At 50.2% G+C, this 22,349-nt stretch overlaps 2 protein-coding genes across 4 annotated transcripts; one reads left to right on the forward strand and one right to left on the reverse strand.

The window, feature by feature from the left end:
* The first annotated feature begins 241 nt into the window (after nucleotides 1–241).
* Nucleotides 242–4,331, forward strand: GGN (gametogenetin). Of its 3 annotated transcripts, none has more exons than XM_049109817.1 (4): nucleotides 244–589; nucleotides 1,183–3,068; nucleotides 3,203–3,258; nucleotides 4,152–4,331. In XM_049109817.1, the coding sequence occupies exons 2-4, from the start codon at nucleotides 1,202–1,204 to the stop codon at nucleotides 4,179–4,181; spliced, it is 1,953 nt and encodes a 650-aa protein (XP_048965774.1). In that variant the 5' UTR covers nucleotides 244–589; nucleotides 1,183–1,201; the 3' UTR covers nucleotides 4,182–4,331. The 3 variants fall into 3 exon arrangements, with proteins under 3 accessions (XP_048965765.1, XP_048965774.1, XP_048965762.1); XM_049109805.1 differs by having other exon boundaries at nucleotides 245–398; nucleotides 483–589; nucleotides 1,183–3,258; XM_049109808.1 differs by having other exon boundaries at nucleotides 242–398; nucleotides 1,183–3,258.
* A 527-nt stretch (nucleotides 4,332–4,858) lies between these two features.
* On the reverse strand, nucleotides 4,859–11,463 carry PSMD8 (proteasome 26S subunit, non-ATPase 8). The gene is made up of 7 exons (XM_025425110.1): nucleotides 11,086–11,463; nucleotides 10,037–10,109; nucleotides 9,831–9,933; nucleotides 8,593–8,758; nucleotides 7,514–7,614; nucleotides 6,140–6,251; nucleotides 4,859–5,408 (listed from the first exon to the last, which is right to left on the reverse strand). Exons 1-7 carry the CDS (start codon nucleotides 11,446–11,448, stop codon nucleotides 5,271–5,273), a joined length of 1,056 nt encoding a protein of 351 aa, XP_025280895.1. The 5' UTR covers nucleotides 11,449–11,463; the 3' UTR covers nucleotides 4,859–5,270.
* Nucleotides 11,464–22,349: the final 10,886 nt, after the last annotated feature.

A 22,349-nucleotide genomic window follows, 5' to 3' on the forward strand; every position in this document is an offset into this window, starting at 1 on the left:
AGGGAGGAGCTACGCGGCAGCGTTCGTAACGGGCGGAGCTTCGGGGGAGGGGCTAAGGACGAGGGGCGGAGCATCTCGTAAAGGGGCGGGGCTAAGGGTAACATTCTGAAGGGGTGGGGCCTGGGCCTGCACGGCCTTGGGGGCGGGGAAGAGGACGTCGGAATATTTCAAAGGAAGATCCAGGTTCGTAAGGGGCCCGCCTCTCGTAGGCTCACGGGAGGGCGGGGCCTCGAGCCCGGGGGCGGGGCCTAGGTCTCGGGTCCGCCCCCGCTGTCTCGCCCACTTGCCACCACCCGCTTCACCCCCGTTCTTTTCGGTTATTTTCTGCTACGGCCGTTCCCCGCCCTGCCCTGGGCCCAGGGGGCCGCGGTCTGAACTTTGGTCTGCTGGAGGAGTCGGTGAGTGGGAACCCCTGGGCGAAGGCGGGGCCAGGGCGGAGTTGGAGAAAGGGGTGGGGCCTGAGTGTTGAAGCCGGCCGGTAGACCAGGAGCCGGACAAGTTTAGGAGTGAGGCCCGAAGATCTGCCGCTGCCTGGGAAGAGGGCGAGACTCAAATGATCGACACAGAGAGAGGGACCGTTGGGTTGGAGGTGAGGACTGAAGGGTTAGCCAGACAAGAATACCGCGGAGGCGGGGCTAGATCTGGGGCGGGCGATGAGGCCCGGTACCGACAATCGCGGGCGGGACCGGACAGCAGGGGCGGGGCCTGGGCCTCCCGAGCCAGGTTGGAAGATCCCGAAAGAGGTTTGAACCCCTTGCGGGCCTCATAGGTTACTGAGCACAATCATCATGAGTGATGTGGCCCGAGTGACAGGAAAGCGGGCAACCCTTGCGTCTTGGGGCCTCAAGACCGGGGTTATGGTCCAAGTGTAGGGACAAGCCGGGGAGGGGTGAGGGGACAGGGACCAACTTAGTACACTGAGGATGGATGTAGCCTAAGTGTCTGAACAGCAGCTGAATGGGGCCATGAGGGAGGAGGCATGACAGTCGCTGAATGGGGCCGTGGGGAAGAACGCTTGAGCCTCAAGAGTCAGGGAACAGGAATGCGGATAGCGACTAGTGCCTCAGTGGATCTTGGAACACAGGGGCGGGGCGGGGTGGACCGGTAGGACCAAATACCGCCAGCCTCGTGGAGTCCCCATAGTTTAGGCAGGTTGACTGGCCCAAGTTTTTCTGACCACAGTCCCCGACCTCCGTCAGAAATGGGGAACGTGCAGTCGGAGCCGTCCGCGGGCGGGGGCTCCCGAAAAGAGCAGGCCTCGGACCGCTCCTCTGACTCCCGCCGGACGTCCCTGGTGGAGCCCGAGGTGACCCCCTCCTCCCCGGCCATGCGCCTGGCTCGCGGGCTGGGCGTCTGGTTCCCTGGCAGCTCCGCGCACCCGGGAATCCTGGTACCCCCGGAGCCCCAGGCCTTAGAACTGCCCTCGCCAGCGACGCCCCTTTCAGAGGCGGCGGCTACGGCCGCGATCCCCACACAACCCCCGCCCCCCGTGGGGCCCCTGCTGCCCGCGCCGTCTAAGTGGCGAAAACCCATGGGCACTCCGGTGCCTCGGGTCCGCGGTCTGCTGGAGGCGAGCCATCGCGGCCAGGGCGATCCTCCGAGCCTCCGTCCGCTGCCGCCGCCGCCCCGGCAACTACCTGGAGAGGACCCCAACTCCGTCCCGAGGGCCCCTTCCCCTACTCCGCCACGCTTGGAGCCGCGGAAGCCGCCACCACCGCCACCTTCCGACCGGCAGCACCCGGACCACAGAATCACTCCTGCTCTGGCCACAGGCGCCACACCCCCCGCAGAAAGCCAGGTCGGGTACTGCGGCCAGGGCCAGACGGCCGGCGGAGCCCGCAGGGGGGCCCTTCCCCAAGCGGGCGAGGGCGAGACGGCCCGGCCTGCGGTGTCCGAGTCCGGCCTGAGCCTGCTGTGCAAAGTCACCTTCAAGTCGGGGCCCATGTTGGCCCCTCCGGCAGCCTCGAGTTCCCTGGCGGCAGCCTCGAGTTCCCTGGCGGCCAAAGCCTCGCTGGGGGGCGGCGGAGGACTCTTCGCTGCCGCCCCGGGTTCCATCTCTTACGCTGAGGTCCTGAAGCAGGGGCCCCTGGCTCCCGGGGCCGCGCGACCCTCGGGCGAGGTCCCTCGGGGGACTCAGGAAGCAGAAGGCGGTGATGGAGACGGCGAGGGGTGTTCTGGACCCCCCTCGGCGCCTGTGTCCCACGCCAGGGCCCTACCGCCGCCACCCTACACCACTTTTCCAGGCTCGAAGCCCAAATTTGACTGGGTGAGCCCTCCCGACGTCCCTGAGCGCCACTTCCGCTTCAACGGAGCCGGTGGCGGTGTCGGGGTGCCCCGACGGCGCGCGGCCGCGCTCTCAGGGCCCTGGGGCTCCCCACCGCCTCCGCCAGGACACACGCACCCAGCCCCCGGGCCCCGGAGGCCCGCACCGGCCCTGCTGGCGCCGCCTATGTTCATCTTCCCGGCGCCCACCAACGGCGAGCAAGAGAGCCCCGGGCCCGGACGCCCACAGGAGTTGCCGCCCCCGCCGCCGCCCCCGCCGCCGCCCCCGCCGCCGCCCGCGCCGCCGCCGACACCGCAGCCGCGGGTGCTCCAGTCCACGCCGCTCCCCGTGGCCCGCCCTCCCACCCCACACCCGGGCCACTCGAAGTCGGCTCTGGCCCCCGCCCCAGCTCCCACTCTGCCCCTTGCCTTGGCTGCCGACCAGGCCCCCGCCCCGGCCCCGGCCCCGGCCCCCGCCCCGGCCCCGGCCATGGCTCCGGCCCCCACCCCGGCTCCGGCCCCGGCCCCGGCCCAGGCCCCGGCCCCGGCCCAGGCCCCGGCCCCGGCCCAGGCCCCGGCCCCGGCTCCGGCCCCCGCCCCGGCCCCCGCCCCGGCCCCCGCCCCGGCCTCGGCTCCGGCCCCCGCCCCGGCCCCGGCCGCGGCCCCGGCTCCAGCTCCCACCACAGCGGAGCCACCGCTGCCCGCGCCCGCACCCATCAAGGCCCGCACGCGCAGGAGCAAGGGCCCCCGCGCAGCCCGAGGCGCGACCCGTGAGGATGGCGCACCCGGAGACGGTCCTCGCGAACGTACTGCAGCTACCGTGACTGACAGTGGCGATGGAGGGGGTGGTGGCGGCGGGGCTCCTCCAGTGGGGATGGTTAATGCGGGCACCAGGCGCCACTGGCCGCCCTTCCAGGTGCTTAACTCTTGTCCCTGCAAGTGTTACTGCCGCCACCAGCCACGTCATCGCCGTCTACCACGCAACGTGTCTGCCTGGTGAGGGGAGGTCGTCGGGAGTAGGGAGGGGAGGGTATACCCCTGCAAGTCCTGAACCGACCTTCCCCGGGTAGAGTCCCATTCAGCCCTTGGGCGTCCTGACCCCAGCTGACCCTCCACCGTTTCCTTGGCTGTTATCTCAAACCCAGCTGAGCTCCAATCCTTCAGGATCAAGAGAAAACCCTGACCAGGGACAGGGAACACCCTGGTCCAGCCTCTTGGTATATAGATCTCCAAGCTGACTCCTGACCCTGTGACCTTCTGGAGTCATCAGGAAAGCTGGTGCCAGCTGGCCTGACACTATTCACAGCCTTAACCCTGTCCCTGAGGGCACCAAGGACCACATCCCATGCTTTTCAGGGACAGTAGAGATGAACACATACCTCCAACAAAGTCCCTGGCCTAGCCCTTTACACTCCTGACCCCTCCAGCCTTCTCTGACTCTGGATTCCAGAGCTTTGGCAGCCAGAGGCCACTGATGCAACAGTCCCTGTGCAGCAGAGGCTATACCTGAGTCCTCAGATCCAGAGAAGATAGTGCACCCTTCAGTTACACCCTCTCCCCTGTATCTACACACAAGCACGTGCACACACAGAAATCTCAATCTGGTCACCAGGGTCCATCTGACCTTGGCTCCCAGATTCTGAATCACTAAGAGACCCTCTGCTCTGTGCTCCTTGGGGGTTCAATAAGGGTGGGGGTAAGGGGGATACAGGACACAGACCCCACCAACCCTTAGCCCCCTTTCCTAAATGTAAGTGGGTACAGCCCTGCCCTAGGCTGCCTCTGTGATATCTACACGTGGCCCCTCATATAGATGGGGAAGCCGACACCTAGATGGGGTAAGGGCTCAGCCACTCGGCCAAGTCCAGCTGATTCTACCCTCCCCCTAGGCTGAGCACGCCCACCAACCACCTGAGTGAGCCACCCTGGGTTGCCACCATCAAGCTGGCCGGCTCCCTGGTGGCCGGGCTGGAGCACTACGACTTGCAGGCCACCCATTCCAACTGAGTGCAGTCTGCTCAGCGCCCCCTGCCTCCCCCTTGACAATAAAATAACCATCCAGATGTCTACTGGTTAGTCACTTGCTTAGGGTTGAATGGAGGGGGTGGGCTAGGGCAGAGGTCTCTATGAAAGCACTTCTTGGATACAGTTAAGGAGGCTGGACCCAGAAGAGCATAACAGAGGTCCCATTTATCCAGTACCTGGACTGACAGGCCCAGGGGTGAGTCTCATTACCCTTAGTAACGTCAGCCCAAATGCTGAGCCAAGCTGACGCCAAGCTGAGCTGTTAGCACAGATCCTTCTGGGGAGCAGGGGTGATCATTCCTTCTACAACAGGTGTGGAAACGGACCCTGTAAGACTTGGTTGAAAATCCCACATCCCACAAATGGCTCAGCCAGATCTGGACTCTGCCTTAAATACCTTCTGGAGAACTTCAAGGCAGGAAGCACAAGCGGGGGGTGGTGCAGGAGAGAGGAAGTTACAGCATTGTCTCAGGAAGGCTGGGAATCAGGGCAAGCCCATGCCAGGGCCCACAACTCCCGTTCCAGAGTTCTCAAACTGGTAGCCCACAGAACCACAGGGTTCCATTTCACATGATATTTAACAAACCAGTTTAATTGCAAACATTTTAAATTGTGATGCTTTACCCCCTTCACTGAAAAACTCGTGCCTTGGCCTGGCCCTCCTGTGTGCGTCCATACCTCCAACAGTCCCTCTACCTGGTACCTGTGCTCTCCTGCATTTGGGGCCCCGCAATGGGCAGCCATTTGAGAGCTTGAGCAGTGGCCACTGGATGGAAGCTGACCCAACAGAGGGTTATCTCAGACCCCAGAGGGCTCTCAACTGTCTAAGTTCTTCAGAGATAAGGAACTTGTCTCCCCACCATTCCACCCGGGGAGACAAGGGCCTAGAAGAAAGAATGTCAATCCACCTTTATTGGAGGAAGCCCTGCACTGCCACTGCTTTAAATACTGCAAGCCCTGCCCCACCCCAGGGCCTGGTGGACTCAGACGATCATCTCCAGCTGCCGGGCATACTCGATGACCTGTTTGGCCAGTTCCGTGGAGGGGATGGTGGTGTCTTCTGGCTTCTGCTGCTGGCTGGCAAAGCTGTAGTAGTTGTTGAGGCCCAGAACCCACCCTCGCTGCAGAAAGGGAAGGATGACAGATGGGTGGGGTGATCACACAGGCTCCCACCCCACCTTGTAGAACCAGCGCTTTTCCACGCCGGCCCTGCCTCACGTTCCTCACCAACCCTACTTTACCCACACAATTCTGGACAAGTACCTTCACCTCTCTGAGCCTCAGTTTCTTCATGTTTGAGACAAGCACTCTAATTACACACCTCTCTAGGTCTGCTGTGAGGATTCAGTGAGTCAACACCTCTAAATGAGGTGAGAAGAGTTTGGCGCAGAGTAAATGATCACTAAATATCAGCTGTGCCCATAGCTCAAATTCAATTTGACCTCTTCTAGTCTGGTCTTGACCCTCCTCAGTCACCGGGGTCATTATACCCCATGCCCCAGCATCTCCAGAGGCACTACTCCTGCATAAACACCCCAGGTCAAATGAGGCAAAGTCTCATGGAGAAAAGCTGCAACCTCTGAGGAATCCTTGAAGGACAACAGCTCAACAGGTACTGAGCATCAGCGTCCATCTCCACCTCGTGCCAGGTGCTGTGCTAAGCTCATCTCACATGTTAAATTCTAGTCCCACTCTACACATCAGGAAACTGAAGTTCAGAGAAGCTCAGCAACCTGCCTGAGGTCACACAGCTGGATTTAAATGTGCAGTCTTGCTCCAGCGTTCCTCCCCCCTCCCCCCCATTGCGAGTACACCCCTGGCCCCACGGCCCCTTGCCCTGCACCCCAGCCACCTTCTTGGCGTAGTCCGTCATCTTTTTGGGTGTGTTGAAGAAGAGGATCCGGGTGGCCTCAGTGAAAAGGATTTTCTCATAGGCCTTCTCGATGCACCCAGCAATCTCATCCCTGGGGAAAGATGAGACTCTCATTACTGAGCACCAACAATTCTCCAGGTCTGACCTGCATGACCCTTCAGTTCAGCACCGATGGCTGGTGCATGCTTCCTGCCCTGCTTAAGGCTTGGGGAGAGAGAGTAGCTTGAGCAGAGGTGCAAACCCAGGGCCACGGCAGGGTCCAGATCTCTCAGACTACTGGGCCCAAACTCTTGAATCCCACTCCCAGCCAGGAGGACTTCAGGCTGTCTGAAACCACGCCTGGGATTCACACGAAGGGATCTCTTTACAGAACCCTTCCTCCCCTGCTACACACACAAGGGTGCTGTACCCCATTTCTAGATCTGATCCTGAGAGGGTTTCTTGCCACCTGTTAAGAGGCATCAAGATCAATACTGAAGTAGAAAAAGGATCAAGTCACTGAAAATGAAGAAGGGGTTAGCTCTGGGGAAAAAAAAACAGTAACAGGGAGTGTGCATCCATTTCTGAGGTATTTTATCTCTTAGACCAAGTGGCAGGTATGCAGACACACATTATATATTACTCTCTATTCATTTTGGAGAGCCAAAATACTTAACTAAAAATAACTTAGGTATTATATAAGACTGACCAATCACTGACCTCTACCTCTAAAACCAATAATACATTACTTGTTAATTAACTGAATTGAAATAATTTTTCAAAGATAAAAAAATAAATAACCTAAACTCACTAAACTATCCCTTGTCACTCCCACCACATCTCTGGGCTTGGTTTTGCCATCTAAGAAATGGAAACCCATCTCAGTCTGGCACTTTGCCTCCATGAACTAGCTTTGCCACCACCCAGGCCCTTTTATTCCTCAAGGGATGTGTAAATGTCATCCACCTACGCATGCCATGTCACTTGTGCACGGCTCAACCTCTGAGCAGGACTTCATGGCCCCACTCTAAGGAAGAGGAAACTGAGGGTTGCAGAGCTTAGGTGACCTGAGGTTAGGTCATATGCCTCGTGCACTGGAGTACTTCTAAGACAGGCAGCTTGGTTCTTGTCTGCTGAGCGCTGTCTGGGTGCCAAGCCCATCCCTGGATCATATGGGCATGCAGATAAACAGCCCACAGTGAGATGAGAGCTGCTTTCCACAATCTCATGACAAGTTCCAGTTCGTAGAAAAAGAGAACTGACGTGCCCATCCTCTCCAGACTACAAGAGGCCAGAACGGGATTCAACTCAGGGCTGTCTGACTCCAGAGTCCAAGCTCCTTCTGTCCACCACAGGACCCTGCTCCCCACATACCTGATCGTGTCAAGCAAGATGTCAATGAAGAAGGTATAGCTCTCAGCAGGGATGTTGCCTTTGGCCAGGAACACCTTGTTATAGCTGCCCTCCATCAGGTACTGTAGAGGCCAGGGTGGGGCGGGAAAAGAGGATGAGGAAGAGGTAGCACAAGGGGCCTACAAGCTGAGGGCTCACCACATTCCTAGTGCCTCCATCCTCCATAATCCCCTCTGCTAGAACACTCTTAGCATACAGTCATGCATTCCCCATGCAGACTGAGCACCTCCTCTTCCAGGAAGCCCTCCCTGATCTGTACACACACACACACACACACACACACACACACACACACTTTCTCCAACCTGCCCTGACTGGTAGCTATTTATCTTATCTATTCTCCAATCACAGGTGGGAGACAGAGCTTTGCCCAACTGTGCTGCCTGCTATAACTGCTCGTTCCCATCCTCACCATAGCAAAATCCTCCCATGAGACCTCAACTTGAGGAATTACTTCCTAACCTTAGAGTACATACTAAAGCTCTTCTCTGACCATGCTCACCTTGTTCTAGAAATATTGTCCTCATTGTCTACCCTCAGCCACAACAGGCATGTTTCTGCCTTGGGACCTTGGACTGGCTGCTCCTCTACTTGGTTCACTCCCACCCACCCCCAGATGTCCACGTGGTTGGGTTCATCACCCCTTTCAAATCTTTCTCAAATTTCACCTTTTTAGCAAGGCTTTCCCTGACCACCCTACCAAAAAACTCACCCCTGCCCCAATTCTCCACTCTCCTTACTTTTTCTCCATAGCACTTAACATCTGACAGACCACACAGATTACTTAATCTTTTTGTTTACTGTCTGCTTTCTCATCACGCCCGCCAGATCAGGGATTCTAATCTGTTTTGTTTGCAGTACAGTCTGAAAACCAACCACAGTATATACCATGTGGCTGGAGCTCAAGAGCTGTTGGATAAATGAGTCCCCGGGCTAAAAGACAAGTGAACCCTGCCCACTCCTCCAAGAAATCTTCCCTAATGTCTATACCTGCACCTCTCCCTTCAGATCCTTCCCCTCCCCCCATTCCCCAGCCTCACTTGCTCCAGGGACACGGGATGCTTGATGTATACATTGGTCTGGATGTCCTTGGCAGGCAGCCGCTCCAACTCTGTGTGGAACTCAGCTACCCGGTTCTGGGATAGCAGGAAGAGGAGGTTGAGGCCCAAGAGCTGGTGCATGTAGGCTGACTCGGGGAGTTGCTCCCTGTGGACCAGGGTGGGGGAATCAACATAAGGAGGGCTTACGAACCTACAAGCCACCCCACTCCAGGCTCCAGGGACCCTGATGACTGCCCCATGCTATCTCCTTGGAGAGGTATTGGGTCCTGGGTTTTCAAATGAAACTGAAGCCCAGAGAGGCAAGAAGAAATCACAAGTCATATGGGCCCAAGTAGGTGACCTCACTTCAGTAAACTGACTCAGCTTCAGTTTCCCTAACTATAAAATGAGTATTACCACAGCGTCCATCTCTTAGAAGGTAGGTCAAGAGAGTAAGGGTTAAGTGAATTAAATGACTTAACCCAAGTACAGCGATCAGAACAGTACTTGGCTCAAATAAATATTGTGTGTTAACTATGATTATGATATTTAGAGTTATCACCCTCACTTTATGGAGGAAACTGAGGCATAGGGAGGTGAAGCAATTTGCCCAAGACCACATAGGAAGGGGCAAAATTAGTTTTAATCTCAGGTTTGTCTGACTTCTGATGCCAAATTCTTAATCATTAATCATTAACCCATGCAAGCACAACTGAGTTCAAAACCATTAAATTTTATATTCAACACATATTCACTGAATCCCTGCTCTGGGCTCACCCTCGTGCTAGGCAGTACTGAAACACAGCAGTGACCAAGACCCCTCTGACTTTAGGAGGCCAGTGGGAGAGACAGGGCTGGGATGGGGGGAGCACAGGCAGGAGGGGTCAGGGCTGGGACAGGGGAGGCAGAGCCAGAGAGGTCAGGGCTGATACAGCATTGGAGGCCGCAGGAAAGTTTGGTAACAGTAGCTCGGTGGGGAGTGGAAATGTGGTGCAGGAACATGGAGAGGGGAACACACTGGAGGCCAACAGAGACTACGTGGTAAATCCCAGGATAAGGACCTCCAGGACCACCCCTAGACTCTGTAGCCTCTGAGGACAGAACTAGGCGAAGAGGGAGGTCCTAGGTGAAGGAAGATGACTTGAGTAGCTGGAGAACCAGTGACCGAAGAAAAAAACCCAAAAATCTACCATATAACCCCCTACCCCCACCCAATCAGGGACAGGCCCCATCCTCACTTGTAATCAAAGTAGTAGCATTTGAGCTGGGCCATGTAGCGCTCGAAGGAGGGGATGTCCTTGCGCAGGATGCTCCACTGGGCCCCAATCTCCAGAATGTCACCTGTGAGTGACAGAGCAAGTTCTTAGGAGGTGCCCAAGTCCCTTCCCAACCACCACTCCTGGTGGTCATCCCATCACCCCCCACCAGCCCCAAAGACACTCACGGGCCAGAATGAGCTGCTGTTTGGTCAGTTTGGTCCCTGTGGTTGGCAAGAAGTTGAGTTCCAGCAGAACCAGCTGACAGGAGAGCAGGGGAGGAAGGAAAGAAAGAAGACAGGACCTCAAGAACAGGTTACTCACCTTTGCTAAGCTTTAAGTTTTCCCACCTAGGAAATGGAACTAATCATCATCCCTGACTCAAAGCTGTTATGAGTTTTAAAGGAGTCAGTCCTCAGAAAGCGCTCAGAACAGGGCCTGGGCACACTGAGTGCCCATTCCCGATGACCTCATGTTACAATTATTAATAGCCCCACTGGGTAAACAGCAGACACACACCATGCCTGAAGATGCTAGCATCTTCAGTTCCTGGAGTATCTTTTCCACACGCTATTGGGTTGGGCCCAACTACACCTCCCATCCACCCCCAAATCTACACCTGGGAGGAAAGGGAGCTACCATCCATCCCCCAGTTGCCCAGCCCACACATCACTTATCAGACACAGGGACTTAGCTCAGCCCACAATACTTGTACTCTTTTCCAAACACGTTTGGTCTGAAACACCCTGAGCACCATTCTGGTCCCCAAAATTCGGCTGCCCCCCCCCATGTGCCCCTAAGCCCCAGATCTCTCAGACCCTGATCTGGTCTGATCTGGTCTGGCCTAACCACACAATCCTTCATCTCAGCCTTCTTTCTTTCATCATTCTGTCCAGTCCTCACTCCCCACTTGTTCTCGTCAAGAACCCCCCATCGGAAAAACTCCCAACACTCCCGTCCTGCCGCTCCGGCCAGCTAGGCCTCCCCAAACACCAAAACTTTAACCCCTCCCTCGGCTGTGCCTCAACATTTCCATCACTGCCCGGCCCCCCGTCGCCCCCCGCGGGGCGTGTGTGATCCCTCCCAAGCCCCTCTCACTTCTTCACCCCTCTAAGCCCGCACTTTGGCGGTTCCGAATCCTCCCCCCTACGGGATCCCCCGGCCCGCCCCGGTCTCGCCCGCGGCCGGGAACTCGGCTAGGTCTAGACCCCTCGTAGCCGCCCCCGCCGAGCCCTACCTTGAGACGGCCCAGCTCTTCACCGCACTTGCTAAGATTGGGGCTTTTACGGTTCCACTCGCCCTTAAGTTGCTCGTACATGCCGGCCGCGACCTGCAGGACTGCGCCCGAGGCCGCCGCAGGGCCCGAGCCCGAGGCGCCCGGCGCCCCGTTCACCGCCGTGGCCGCCATCTTCCGTGATGCGGCAAACCTCCGGCCCGCCTTACGGCAGCGACGCCGACAGACGCTCACCCGGCGGAAGTGGGGCCGGGAGGTGGAGCCCAGCGCCGGGGGCGGGGCTACGGCTGCAGGCCTCCGCCCGCCGCCGTTAGCGTTTAGTCGCTCTCGGGGAGGTGCCCTGGGAGTCCGGCCCTTAACGAACATGTCAGCAGAGCTCCGCCTCTGCTGTCACTCAAGATGGTGCCCGGAAGTCCGCTACTGCCCTAACTGAAAATGGCAGCGGTCGCAACGCCTCCCGTCCTCCCGGAACCAATATGGCTGCCCTGGCTTCAGCCTAGGCGTTCGCGATGGTACGTTCGTGCCTTCGAGGTTCCAACCTTAACAGGAGCTTCCCTAGGCCAAAAGGGGGCGGTAGCGGAGCCGTTTGGAAAGCTGTGCCATTATTTCCACTCTATAGACAGGCTTTGAAGACTGTGACTGCTGAGATTTGAACGTAGGGCTTTCTGTCTTAAATGCAGCGTCTGAACAGAGGGTTCCCATTTTTTTAATCTCTATTCCTATCACACCTGCTTATTCAACATCTCCCTTTTTTTTCCTCAAACCCAATTCTCTGCCTTTTCCTTTAAAATGTCAGCTCCACAAAAGCAGGGATATTTATCAATTTTCCTTTTTCTGTATTCCCAGCATGTGGTATATAGTCAATGAGTATTTGTTAACTGACTGAATGAATGAATATGTAAAATCACCTGTGTCTTTAAAGTGTTCTTTTTTTTTTAAGATTTTTTATTTATTCATGAGAGACACAGAGGAGAGAGGGAGAGAGAGAGAGAGAGAGGCAGAGACCCAAGCAGAGAGAGAGGCAGGTTCCATGCAGGGAGCCCCATGCGGGACTCGACCCTGGGTCTCTCTAGGCCAAAGGCAGGCGCTAAACCACTGAGCCACCCAGGGATTGATTCCCATTTTTTAAAGTTTTTAAACAAAAAAACTGAGTCCTGGGACGCCTGGGTGGCTCAGCTGTTCAGCGCCTGCCTTTGGCTCAGGTCATGATCCCGGGGTCTGGGGATCGAGTCCCACCTTTTCATATCTCTCATGAAAAAATAAATAAAATCTTTTAAAAATAATAAATAAAGTGGCTCTTGTGTTTTCTGTCATGCTTTGAAAGTTCTTCCCATGCCAAAGTAAAACAAATATTCTTTAATTTTTTTTGGTAAAACAATTGTGTTTTTCCACATGTATTTTTTTTAAAGATGTATTCATTTATTCATGAGAGACACAGACAGAGAGAGAAACAGAGACAGGCAGAGGGAGAAGCAGGCTCCTCACAGGGAGCCCAATGCGGGACTCGATCTTGGATCCTGGGATCACGACCTGAGCAGAAGGCAGGAGCCCAACCGCTGAGCCACCCAGGCATCCCTCCACGTGTAATTTTTATTTTATTTATTTATTTATTTATTTATTTATTTATTTATTTATTTATTTATTATATTTTTTATTTTTTATTTTTTTTCCACGTGTAATTTTTAATTAATCTTGAATTCACTTTTGCTATGGTGTAGGGATCTAAAATTTGATTTCATCTTTGGGGACCTGGGTGGCTCAGTCGGTTCAGCGACCAACTGGATTTCCGCTTAGGTCATGATCTCAGGATCCTGAGATTGCCCTCTGCCTTGGGCTCCCGGCTCAGCACAGTCTGTTTGAAATTCTCTCTCCCCCTCTCTCTTTGCCTCTCTCCCCTCATCCACGGGCACACTCTCTAAATAAATAATCTTAAAATCTTATTTCACCTTCATAGTCAATTTTTCCAGAATCATTTTTTAAATAAACTATCACTTTTTAACCAAAATGAAAGACATTTTTTGTGTCATATTAAAACCTCTTTGCGGGCAGCCGGGATAGCTCAGCGGTTTAATGCCACCTTCAGCCCAGGGTGTGATCCTAGAGACCAGGGATCGGTCCATGTAGGGCTCCCTGCGTGGAGCCTGCTTCTCCCTCTGCCTGTCTCTGCCTCTCTCTCTCTGTGTCTCTCATGAATAAATAAGTAAAATCTTAAAAAAAAAAAAAAAAAGAAATCATTGCCAAATCAAATGTCAAGATTGTCAATTGTTTTTTAGTTTTAGGTCTTAAATTTATGAATCTGATCCATTTTAAGGTAATTTTTGTATATGGTATAAGGTAGGGTTCTAATTTATTCTTGTGCATATGAATATCTGGATTTCCCAGCATCATTTGTTGGAAGGCATGTCCTTTCCCCATTAGATGATCTTGGCATCCTGGCCAAAAATCAACTGACTATATATGTAAAGGCTTATTTTCTCAGCTCTCTGTTCTATTATATTGGTCTATATGTCTGTCTTTGTGCCAGTATCACACTGTTTTAATTACTGTAGCTTTACAGCTTTGAAATTAGGAAGTATAAGCCCTCCAACTTTGTTCTTCTATTTCAAGATAGTTTGGGCTATTTAGGGTCCTTTGAAATTCCATATCAGTTTTAGGATAGATTTCTTGATGTATGAAAAATTTGCCACTAGGATTTTGAGATTGATTTTGAATTCGTATATCACTTTGGGTCTTGTTATGAGCTGAGATCCCCTCAAGATATAAATGTTAAAAAAAAGGTAAAAAAAAAAAAGATATAAATGTTGAAGCCCTGACCTCCCAGTACCTCAGATTGTGACTGTATTTGGATATAGGGACTTTATTTTTTTTTTTTAATTTTTATTTATTTATGATAGTCACACACAGATAGAGAGAGAGAGGCAGAGACACAGGCAGAGGGAGAAGCAGGCTCCATGCACCGGGAGCCCGACGTGGGATTCGATCCCGGTCTCCAGGATCGCGCCCTGGGCCAAAGGCAGGCGCCAAACTGCTGCGCCACCCAGGGTTCCCGGATATAGGGACTTTAAAGAGGTGATGAAGTTAAAATGAGGGCTATCAGGGTGGGCTGTAAGCCAGTCTGATAAGAGTCTTTATAAGAAGAGGAAATTTGGGGTGCCTGGGTGACTTAGTTGCTCAAGCATCCTGTGATCAAGCCCCACGTGGGGTTCCCTGCTCAATGGGGTGTCTGCTTCTCCCTCTCCTCCTGCCTCTGCCTCCTTCCCACTCCTCATCCTTGCTCTTTCTCTCTCTCTCTCTGTCTCTCTGGTAAAAAAAAGTAAAAAATATTTTTTATTTTTTACACTTAAAAAAAATATTTACTTGAGAGAGAGAATGCTCACACGAGCAGGGGGAGGAGCAGAGGGAGAGGGAGAAAGTCTGATGCAGGGACCGATCCCAAGATCCTGGGATCATGATCTGAGCCAAAGGCAGACGCTCAACTGAATGAGCCACTCAGGTGCCCCAGTAAAAAAAAAAAAAAAAAAAAAAAAAAATCTTAAAAAAAAGAGGAAATTGGGATCCCTGGGTGGCGCAGCGGTTTGGCGCCTGCCTTTGGCCCAGGGCGCGATCCTGGAGATCCAGGATCGAATCCCACGTCAGGCTCCCGGTGCATGGACCCTGCTTCTCCCTCTGCCTGTGTCTCTGCCTCTCTCTCACTGTGTGCCTATCATGAATAAATAAAAATTAAAAAAAAAGAGGAAATTTGGACACACAGAGACACTTCAGGGATGTGACCACACAGAGGAAGGATTATGTGAGAACACAGCAAAAGAGCAGCCATTGCCAGGCCAAGGAGACAGACCACAGAAACCAAACCTGCTGACAGTTTGATATTGAACTTCTAGGCTCCAGAATTGTAGGAAAATAAATCTCTGTTGTGGAAGTTACCCAATCCATGGTGTTTTGTGATGACAGCCCTAGCAAATGAATACAAGCAGAACTATCATCTTAACAAAACTAAGTTTTCCAGTTCACAAATATGGGATGTCTTTCCATTTGTTTCAGTGTTAATTTCTTTCAGCAGAGTTTTGTGGTTTTTATCTCTTTGTACAAACTTTTTTTAAGATTTTTTTTTCTAAAGATTTTATTTATTTATTAATGAGACACACACACAGAGAGGCAGAGACACAGGCAGAGGAAGAAGCAGGCTCCATGCAAAGAGCCCACCCGACGTGGGACTTGATTCCGGGACTCCAGGATCATTCCCCGGGGCCAAAGGGAGGTGCTCAACCCCTGAGCCACTCAGGCATCCCAATTTTTTAAAGATTTTATTTTTTTAAATTTTATTTATTTATTTATGATAGTCACACAGAGAGAGAGAGAGAGAGAGAGAGAGGCAGAGACACAGGCAGAGGGAGAAGCAGGCTCCATGCACCGGGATTCGATCCTGGGTCTCCAGGATCGCGCCCTGGGCCAAAGGCAGGCGCTAAACCGCTGCACCACCCAGGGTTCCCCTTAAAGATTTTAAAGTAATCTCTACACACCCAACATGGGGCTTAAACTCACAACCCTGAGATCAAGAGGTGCATGCTCCATGGACCGAGTCAACCAAGCATCTCTGTACAAACTTATTTGTAAATATTTTATTCTTTTTGATGTTGTGAATAGTATTGTGGGGTTTTTTTTTTGAAATTTCCTTTTCAGATTGTTCATTAGAAAGTGTTTCATTAGAAAGTGTGTAGAAATACAACTGGTTTTTGTGTGTTGACTTTGCATATTGCAAGTTAGCTGAATTCACTTATGAGCTCTAACAGTGTGGGTGTGTGTGTGCGTGTGTGTTTATTCTACATATAAAATCTTTTTTTTTTTAATTTATTCATAGAGATGCAGAGAGAGAGAGAGAGAGGCAGAGACACAGGCAGAGGGAGAAGCAGGCTCCATGCAGGGAGCCCGACGTGCGACTCCAGGGTCTCCAGGATCACGCCCTGGGCTGCAGGCGGCGCTAAGCCGCTCAGAGCCCGACGTGCGACTCCAGGGTCTCCAGGATCACGCCCTGGGCTGCAGGCGGCGCTAAGCCGCTCAGCCACCGGGGCTGCCCTCTACATATAAAATCTTATCATCTACAGAGATCATTTCAATTCTTCCTTTCTAAATTGGGTGCCTTTATTTTCTTCTTCTTGACTAACTCATCTGGCTAGAAATTCCAATACTATGTTAATAGAGGTGGGCATCCTTGATTGTTCCTGACCTTAGGGGAAGGCTTTCACTTTCACTACTGTGTATGATGTTAGCTTTGGGATTTGTATATATTGCCTTTACCCTGTTAAAGAAGTTCCCATTTAATCCTAGCCTATTGCACGTTTTTTATTATAAAAGAGTGTTGAGGGATCCCTGGGTGGCGCAGCGATTTGGCGCCTGCCTTTGGCCCAGGGCGCGATCCTGGAGAACCGGGATCGAATCCCACATCGGGCTCCCGGTGCATGAAGCCTGCTTCTCCCTCTGCCTATGTCTCTGCCTCTCTTTCTCTCTCTGTGACTATCATAAATAAATAAAAATTAAAAATAAAATAAAAGAGTGTTGAGTTTTGTCAATGTTTTTTCCTGCATCAATTGAGATGATCATGGTTTTATTTCCTTCACTCTACTAATGTGATATATTACACTGATTGCTTTTTGTATGTTGAGTCTTACATTCCAAGGATTGCAATGATAAATCCCACTTGGTCTTAGTGTATAATCCTTAGAATGTGCTGTTGAATTTGGTTTGGTATTGTTTTGTTGAGGATTCTCTCATTTATATTCATGAAGGATATTGGTCTTTAGTTTTCTTGTCTCGTGATGTCTTTGGCTTTGTTATAAAAATATGAGGGTAAGAAAAAGGAAATGTTCTCTATGATTTTTTGGAGGAGTCTGATAAGAATTAGTGATAATGTGTCTTTGAAAGTTTGGTAGAATTCACCAGTAAAAACATTTGGTCCTAGACTTTTCTTTGTTGGAACATTTTTTTTAAATATTTTTTCATGGGAACCCTGGGTGGTGCAGCGGTTTAGCGCCTGCCTTTGGCCCGGGGCTCGATCCTGGAGACCCGGAATCGAATCCCACTTCGGGCTCCCGGTGCATGGAGCCTGCTTCTCCCTCTGCCTGTGTCTCTGCCCCCCTCTCTCTCTCTCTCTCTGTGACTATCATGAATAAATAAAAATTAAAAAAAAATTTTTTTTAATATTTTTTCAGGAATCTGTATACCCAACATGGGGCTCAAACTTACAAACCTGAGATCAAGAGTTACATGCTCTACGTGCTCTATTGACAGAACCGGCCAGGCACCTCTGTTGGAACATTTTAAAAATTACAGATTTGGAAAAATAAAAAATAAAAATAAAAAAAATAAAATTACAAATTTGGGGTGCCTGAGTGGCTCAGTCAGTTAAGTGGCAGATTCTTGATTTCAGCTCAGGTCATGATCTCAGACTCCGCTAGGCACAAAGTCAGCTTGTCTTCCTTTCCCTCTGCCCTGCCCTCCAAATGCATATTCTCTCTCTCTCTCTCTCTCTCTCTCTCTCTCTCTATATATATATATATATATATATATATATATATAATATATATATAATATCTATATATATATAATATCTATATATATATAATAAATCTTTTTAAAAATTACAGATTCTGGGTGCTTGAGTGGCTCAATGGTTGAACATCTGCCTTCAGCTCAGGGCGTGATCCTGAGGTCCTGGGATCAAGTCCCATATCGGGTTCCCCACAGGGAGTTTGCTTCTCCCTCTACTTCTCTGCCTCTGAGTGTCTTTCATGAATAAAATCTTTTTTAAAAATTACAGATTCAATCTCCTTACCTGTTCTAGATATACTCAGATTTTCTATTTCTTCTTGAGTCAGTTTTGGTAGTTTTTATGTTTTTTATTTTATTTATTTAAGATTTTATTTATTTACTCACGAGGGACAGAGAGAGAGAGGCAGAGACACAGGCAGAGGGAGGCTCCATGCAGGGAGCCCGATGTGGGACTCGATCCTGGGTCTCCAGAATCAGGCCCTGGGCTGAAGGCAGCACTAAACCGCTGAGCCACCAGGGCTGCCCAGGTTTTATGTTTTTCAGAAATTTTTAATTTTTTTAAAAAATATTTTTTTTAATTTTTATTTTTTTATTTTTTTATTTTTTTATTTTTTTTATTGGTGTTCAATTTACTAACATACAGAATAACACCCAGTGCCCGTCACCCATTCACTCCCACCCCCCGCCCTCCTCCCCTTCTACCACCCCTAGTTCGTTTCCCAGAGTTAGCAGTCTTTACGTTCTGTCTCCCTTTCTGATATTTCCCACACATTTCTTCTCCCTTCCCTTATTTTCCCTTTCACTATTATTTATATTCCCCAAATGAATGAGAACATATAATGTTTGTCCTTCTCCGACTGACTTACTTCACTCAGCATAATACCCTCCAGTTCCATCCACGTTGAAGCAAATGGTGGGTATTTGTCATTTCTAATAGCTGAGTAATATTCCATTGTATACATAAACCACATCTTCTTTATCCATTCATCTTTCGTTGGACACCGAGGCTCCTTCCACAGTTTGGCTATCGTGGCCATTGCTGCTATAAACATCGGGGTGCAGGTGTCCCGGCGTTTCATTGCATTTGTATCTTTGGGGTAAATCCCCAACAGTGCAATTGCTGGGTCGTAGGGCAGGTATATTTTTAACTGTTTGAGGAACCTCCACACAGTTTTCCAGAGTGGCTGCACCAGTTCACATTCCCACCAACAGTGTAAGAGGGTTCCCTTTTCTCCGCATCCTCTCCAACATTTGTTGTTTCCTGCCTTGTTAATTTTCCCCATTCTCACTGGTGTGAGGTGGTATCTCATTGTAGTTTTGATTTGTATTTCCCTGATGGCAAGTGATGCAGAGCATTTTCTCATATGCATGTTGGCCATGTCTATGTCTTCCTCTGTGAGATTTCTGTTCATGTCTTTTGCCCATTTCATGATTGGATTGTTTGTTTCTTTGGTGTTGAGTTTAATAAGTTCTTTATAGATCTTGGAAACTAGCCTTTTATCTGATATGTCATTTGCAAATATCTTCTCCCATTCTGTAGGTTGTCTCTTAGTTTTGTTGACTGTATCCTTTGCTGTGCAAAAGCTTCTTATCTTGATGAAGTCCCAATAGTTCATTTTTGCTTTTGTTTCTTTTGCCTTCGTGGATGTATCTTGCAAGAAGTTACTATGGCCGAGTTCAAAAAGGGTGTTGCCTGTGTTCTTCTCTAGGATTTTGATGGAATCTTGTCTCACATTTAGATCTTTCATCCATTTTGAGTTTATCTTTGTGTATGGTGAAAGAGAGTGGTCTAGTTTCATTCTTCTGCATGTGGATGTCCAATTTTCCCAGCACCATTTATTGAAGAGACTGTCTTTCTTCCAATGGATAGTCTTTCCTCCTTTATCGAATATTAGTTGCCCATAAAGTTCAGGGTCCACTTCTGGATTCTCTATTCTGTTCCACTGATCTATGTGTCTGTTTTTGTGCCAGTACCACACTGTCTTGATGACCACAGCTTTGTAGTACAACCTGAAATCTGGCATTGTGATGCCCCCAGATATGGTTTTCTTTTTTAAAATTCCCCTGCCTATTCGGGGTCTTTTCTGATTCCACACAAATCTTAAAATAATTTGTTCTCTCTGAAGAAAGTCCATGGTATTTTGATAGGGATTGCATTAAACGTGTATATTGCCCTGGGTAACATTGACATTTTCACAATATTAATTCTGCCAATCCATGAGCATGGAATATTTTTCCATCTCTTTGTGTCTTCCTCAATTTCTTTCAGAAGTGTTCTATAGTTTTGAGGGTATAGATCCTTTACATCTTTGGTGAGGTTTATTCCTAGGTATCTTATGCTTTTGGGTGCTAATTTTTTTAAAAAATATTTTGAGAGAAAGAGATGAGAGTGAGTGAGAGAGAGAAAAGGTGCAGGGGATGGGGGTGGAGCAGAGGAAGATTGAGCAGGGAGCCTGATGCCTGGCTGGATCTGGGAACTCTGGGATCATGACCTGAGCTGAAAGTAGATGCTTAACCAACTGAGCCACCCAGGCATCCCAGAAATTTTTCATTTCATCTAGGTTATTCCATTTGTTGGTATACAGTTGTTCATAGCATGCTCTTACAATTATTTTTTCCAAAAAAAGTAGATCATTTTTAATCCAATCTTCCAATCTCTGCCTTTTAATAGGATACTTTAACCCAATATTTTTAGTTTTATTAAGACATTTTTTATGACCTAACATATCCTCTATCCTGGAGAATGTTCCATGTGCTTGAGAAGAAAGTGTATTCTGCTGAAGAAAAGAGATCTGCCATGGACCGAATGTTTGTGTCTCCACCTCCCTCCCTCCCTCATTCATATGCTGACATCTAACCCCCAATGTAATGGTATTAAAAGATGGAGCCTTTGGGAACCCTCAAAATTGAATTAATGCCCTTATAAGAGACTCCAGAAACCTCCCTTACCTCTACCACCAACTGAGGACACAGCAAAATGATGACCATCTATGAACCAGGAAGCAGGCTCATGGAATCTGCTGGCACCTTGATCTTGGACTTTCAGCCTCCAGAACAGTCAGAAATAAATTTCTGGGGATGCCTGGGTGGCTCAGTGGTTGAGCATCTGCCTTTGGCTCAGGGCATGATCCCGGGGTTCTAGGATTGATTCCCACATCAGGCTCCCTACCTGGAGCCTGCTTCTCCCTCTGTCTGTGTCTCTGCCTCTCTTTCATGAATAAATAAAATCTTTTTAAAAAATAAATTCGTTCTTTGTCACTCAGTTTATGGTATTCTGTTATAGCAGCCTGAACAGACTAAGACAGGACACAACAGGGTATTATCACATTTTCCTTATTTGCAATTAATTTTGTTGATGGGTCTTTCCTGCTGACTGTTGTGCCATATTGCTTGACCATCCCTCACCTCCCTCCTGAATCCCAGATCGGACATTCCTGAAGCCTCTTGGATGGCCTCCTCCAGAAGTCTCTCAGACCTCCCACACTTGCCATGACGCCAAAGGCCTCAGTCAGTCCCCCAAACTCTCGCCTTCTCCCTGGTCTTCAGGGACAGCCTCTTTGTCCCTCGGTCTGCAGGGCAGAGCCTGGACTGACTTTCTTTCTTTCTTTCTCTTTCTTTCTTTCTTTCTTTCTTTCTTTCTTTCTTTCTTTCTTTCTTCTTTCTTTCTTTCTTTCTTTCTTTCTTCTTTCTTTCTTTTCTTTCTTTCTTTTTCTTCTTTCTTTTTTCTTCTTTCTTTCTTTTTTTCTTTCTTTTTCTCTTCTTTCTTTCTTTCTTTCTTTCTTTCTTTCTTTCTTTCTTTCTTTCTTTCTTTTTTCTTTTTCTTCTCTTCCCTTTCTTCTCTTCTCTTTCTTCTCTCTTTCTCTTTCAAGTAGGCTTCATGCCCAGTGCAGAGCCCAGTGTAGGGCTCAAACTCATGACCATGAGATCAAGACCTAAGCCGAGATCAAGTCAGATGCTCAACCAACTGAGCCACCCAGGCACTCCAGCCTTGGATCTTTTCTTAAATGCCTCCTTTGCTCCCACTCCCTTCATGGTCCTCCAGCCCCATGGCCTGTTCACTAGGCCTCCTGAGCATCTCTCCCATCTGTTGCCTCCTCCCCTCCCTACACCAGGCTTTTTAGTCTTAGCCCCATCCTCTTCTATCTAGGTCTCTGGCCTACTGCCTCCCTGGGGTCTCTGGCTCCAGTCCTGAGCTGTTCTCTACAGGAGCATCTTTCTACATTGAGCCATGTCCTTTGGCCTCTCAGCTCTGAGTACTCTTCTGGTAATATCCAAGCATCAAAACATGACCTCAGCACCCTTGCCTGCTCTGGAGCTATGTCGTTATGGACAAGCTGGCCCAGCTGTCTGCCCTAATGTCCCCTCAGTTTGTGTCCCCTGGGTCTCTACTCCCAGAGTAGGGGAGTATATAGAGGAGAGTGGTTAGAGAACCTCCATAGTCGTTTCACCCAAGATCTCTGGCGGGGGACTGGTGCTAAGCTTATTAGGTGGACAGTGGGTAGTGTACAAGGTGTTTTGGGGGGGGGCTGGTTTTTATTGCCTTTCAGCCTTCCCCCTTCTTGACAGCACATTTTCCTTACAAGGACTGTCCTTCCTCACACATAATCAAGAGATTTGGGTAGGACTGCCCTCAGCTCCAGGGGTGAACTCAATTGGTTTAACTCTGGCAGTGTGAGTAGTGAAGGGGTGAGCTCAGGATCCGCCCCCATCCAATCAAAGTG

This window comes from Canis lupus, chromosome 1 (genome assembly GCF_003254725.2).
Source record: "Canis lupus dingo isolate Sandy chromosome 1, ASM325472v2, whole genome shotgun sequence".
Taxonomy (NCBI): Eukaryota; Metazoa; Chordata; class Mammalia; order Carnivora; family Canidae; genus Canis; species Canis lupus.

Bases quoted from the DNA above. Each gene is read 5' to 3' on its own strand.
- GGN (XM_049109808.1), top strand. From the start codon at position 1,202: ATGGGGAACGTGCAGTCGGAGCCGTCCGCGGGCGGGGGCTCCCGAAAA. The intron at 3,259-4,151 runs GTGAGGGGAGGT...CCCTCCCCCTAG, and splicing joins CCACGCAACGTGTCTGCCTG to GCTGAGCACGCCCACCAACC.
- PSMD8 (XM_025425110.1), bottom strand. From the start codon at position 11,448: ATGTTCGTTAAGGGCCGGACTCCCAGGGCACCTCCCCGAGAGCGACTA. The intron at 9,934-10,036 runs GTGAGTGTCTTT...TGTCACTCACAG, and splicing joins ACAGCAGCTCATTCTGGCCC to GTGACATTCTGGAGATTGGG. The intron at 8,759-9,830 runs GTGAGGATGGGG...CCTGGTCCACAG, and splicing joins TGCTACTACTTTGATTACAA to GGAGCAACTCCCCGAGTCAG.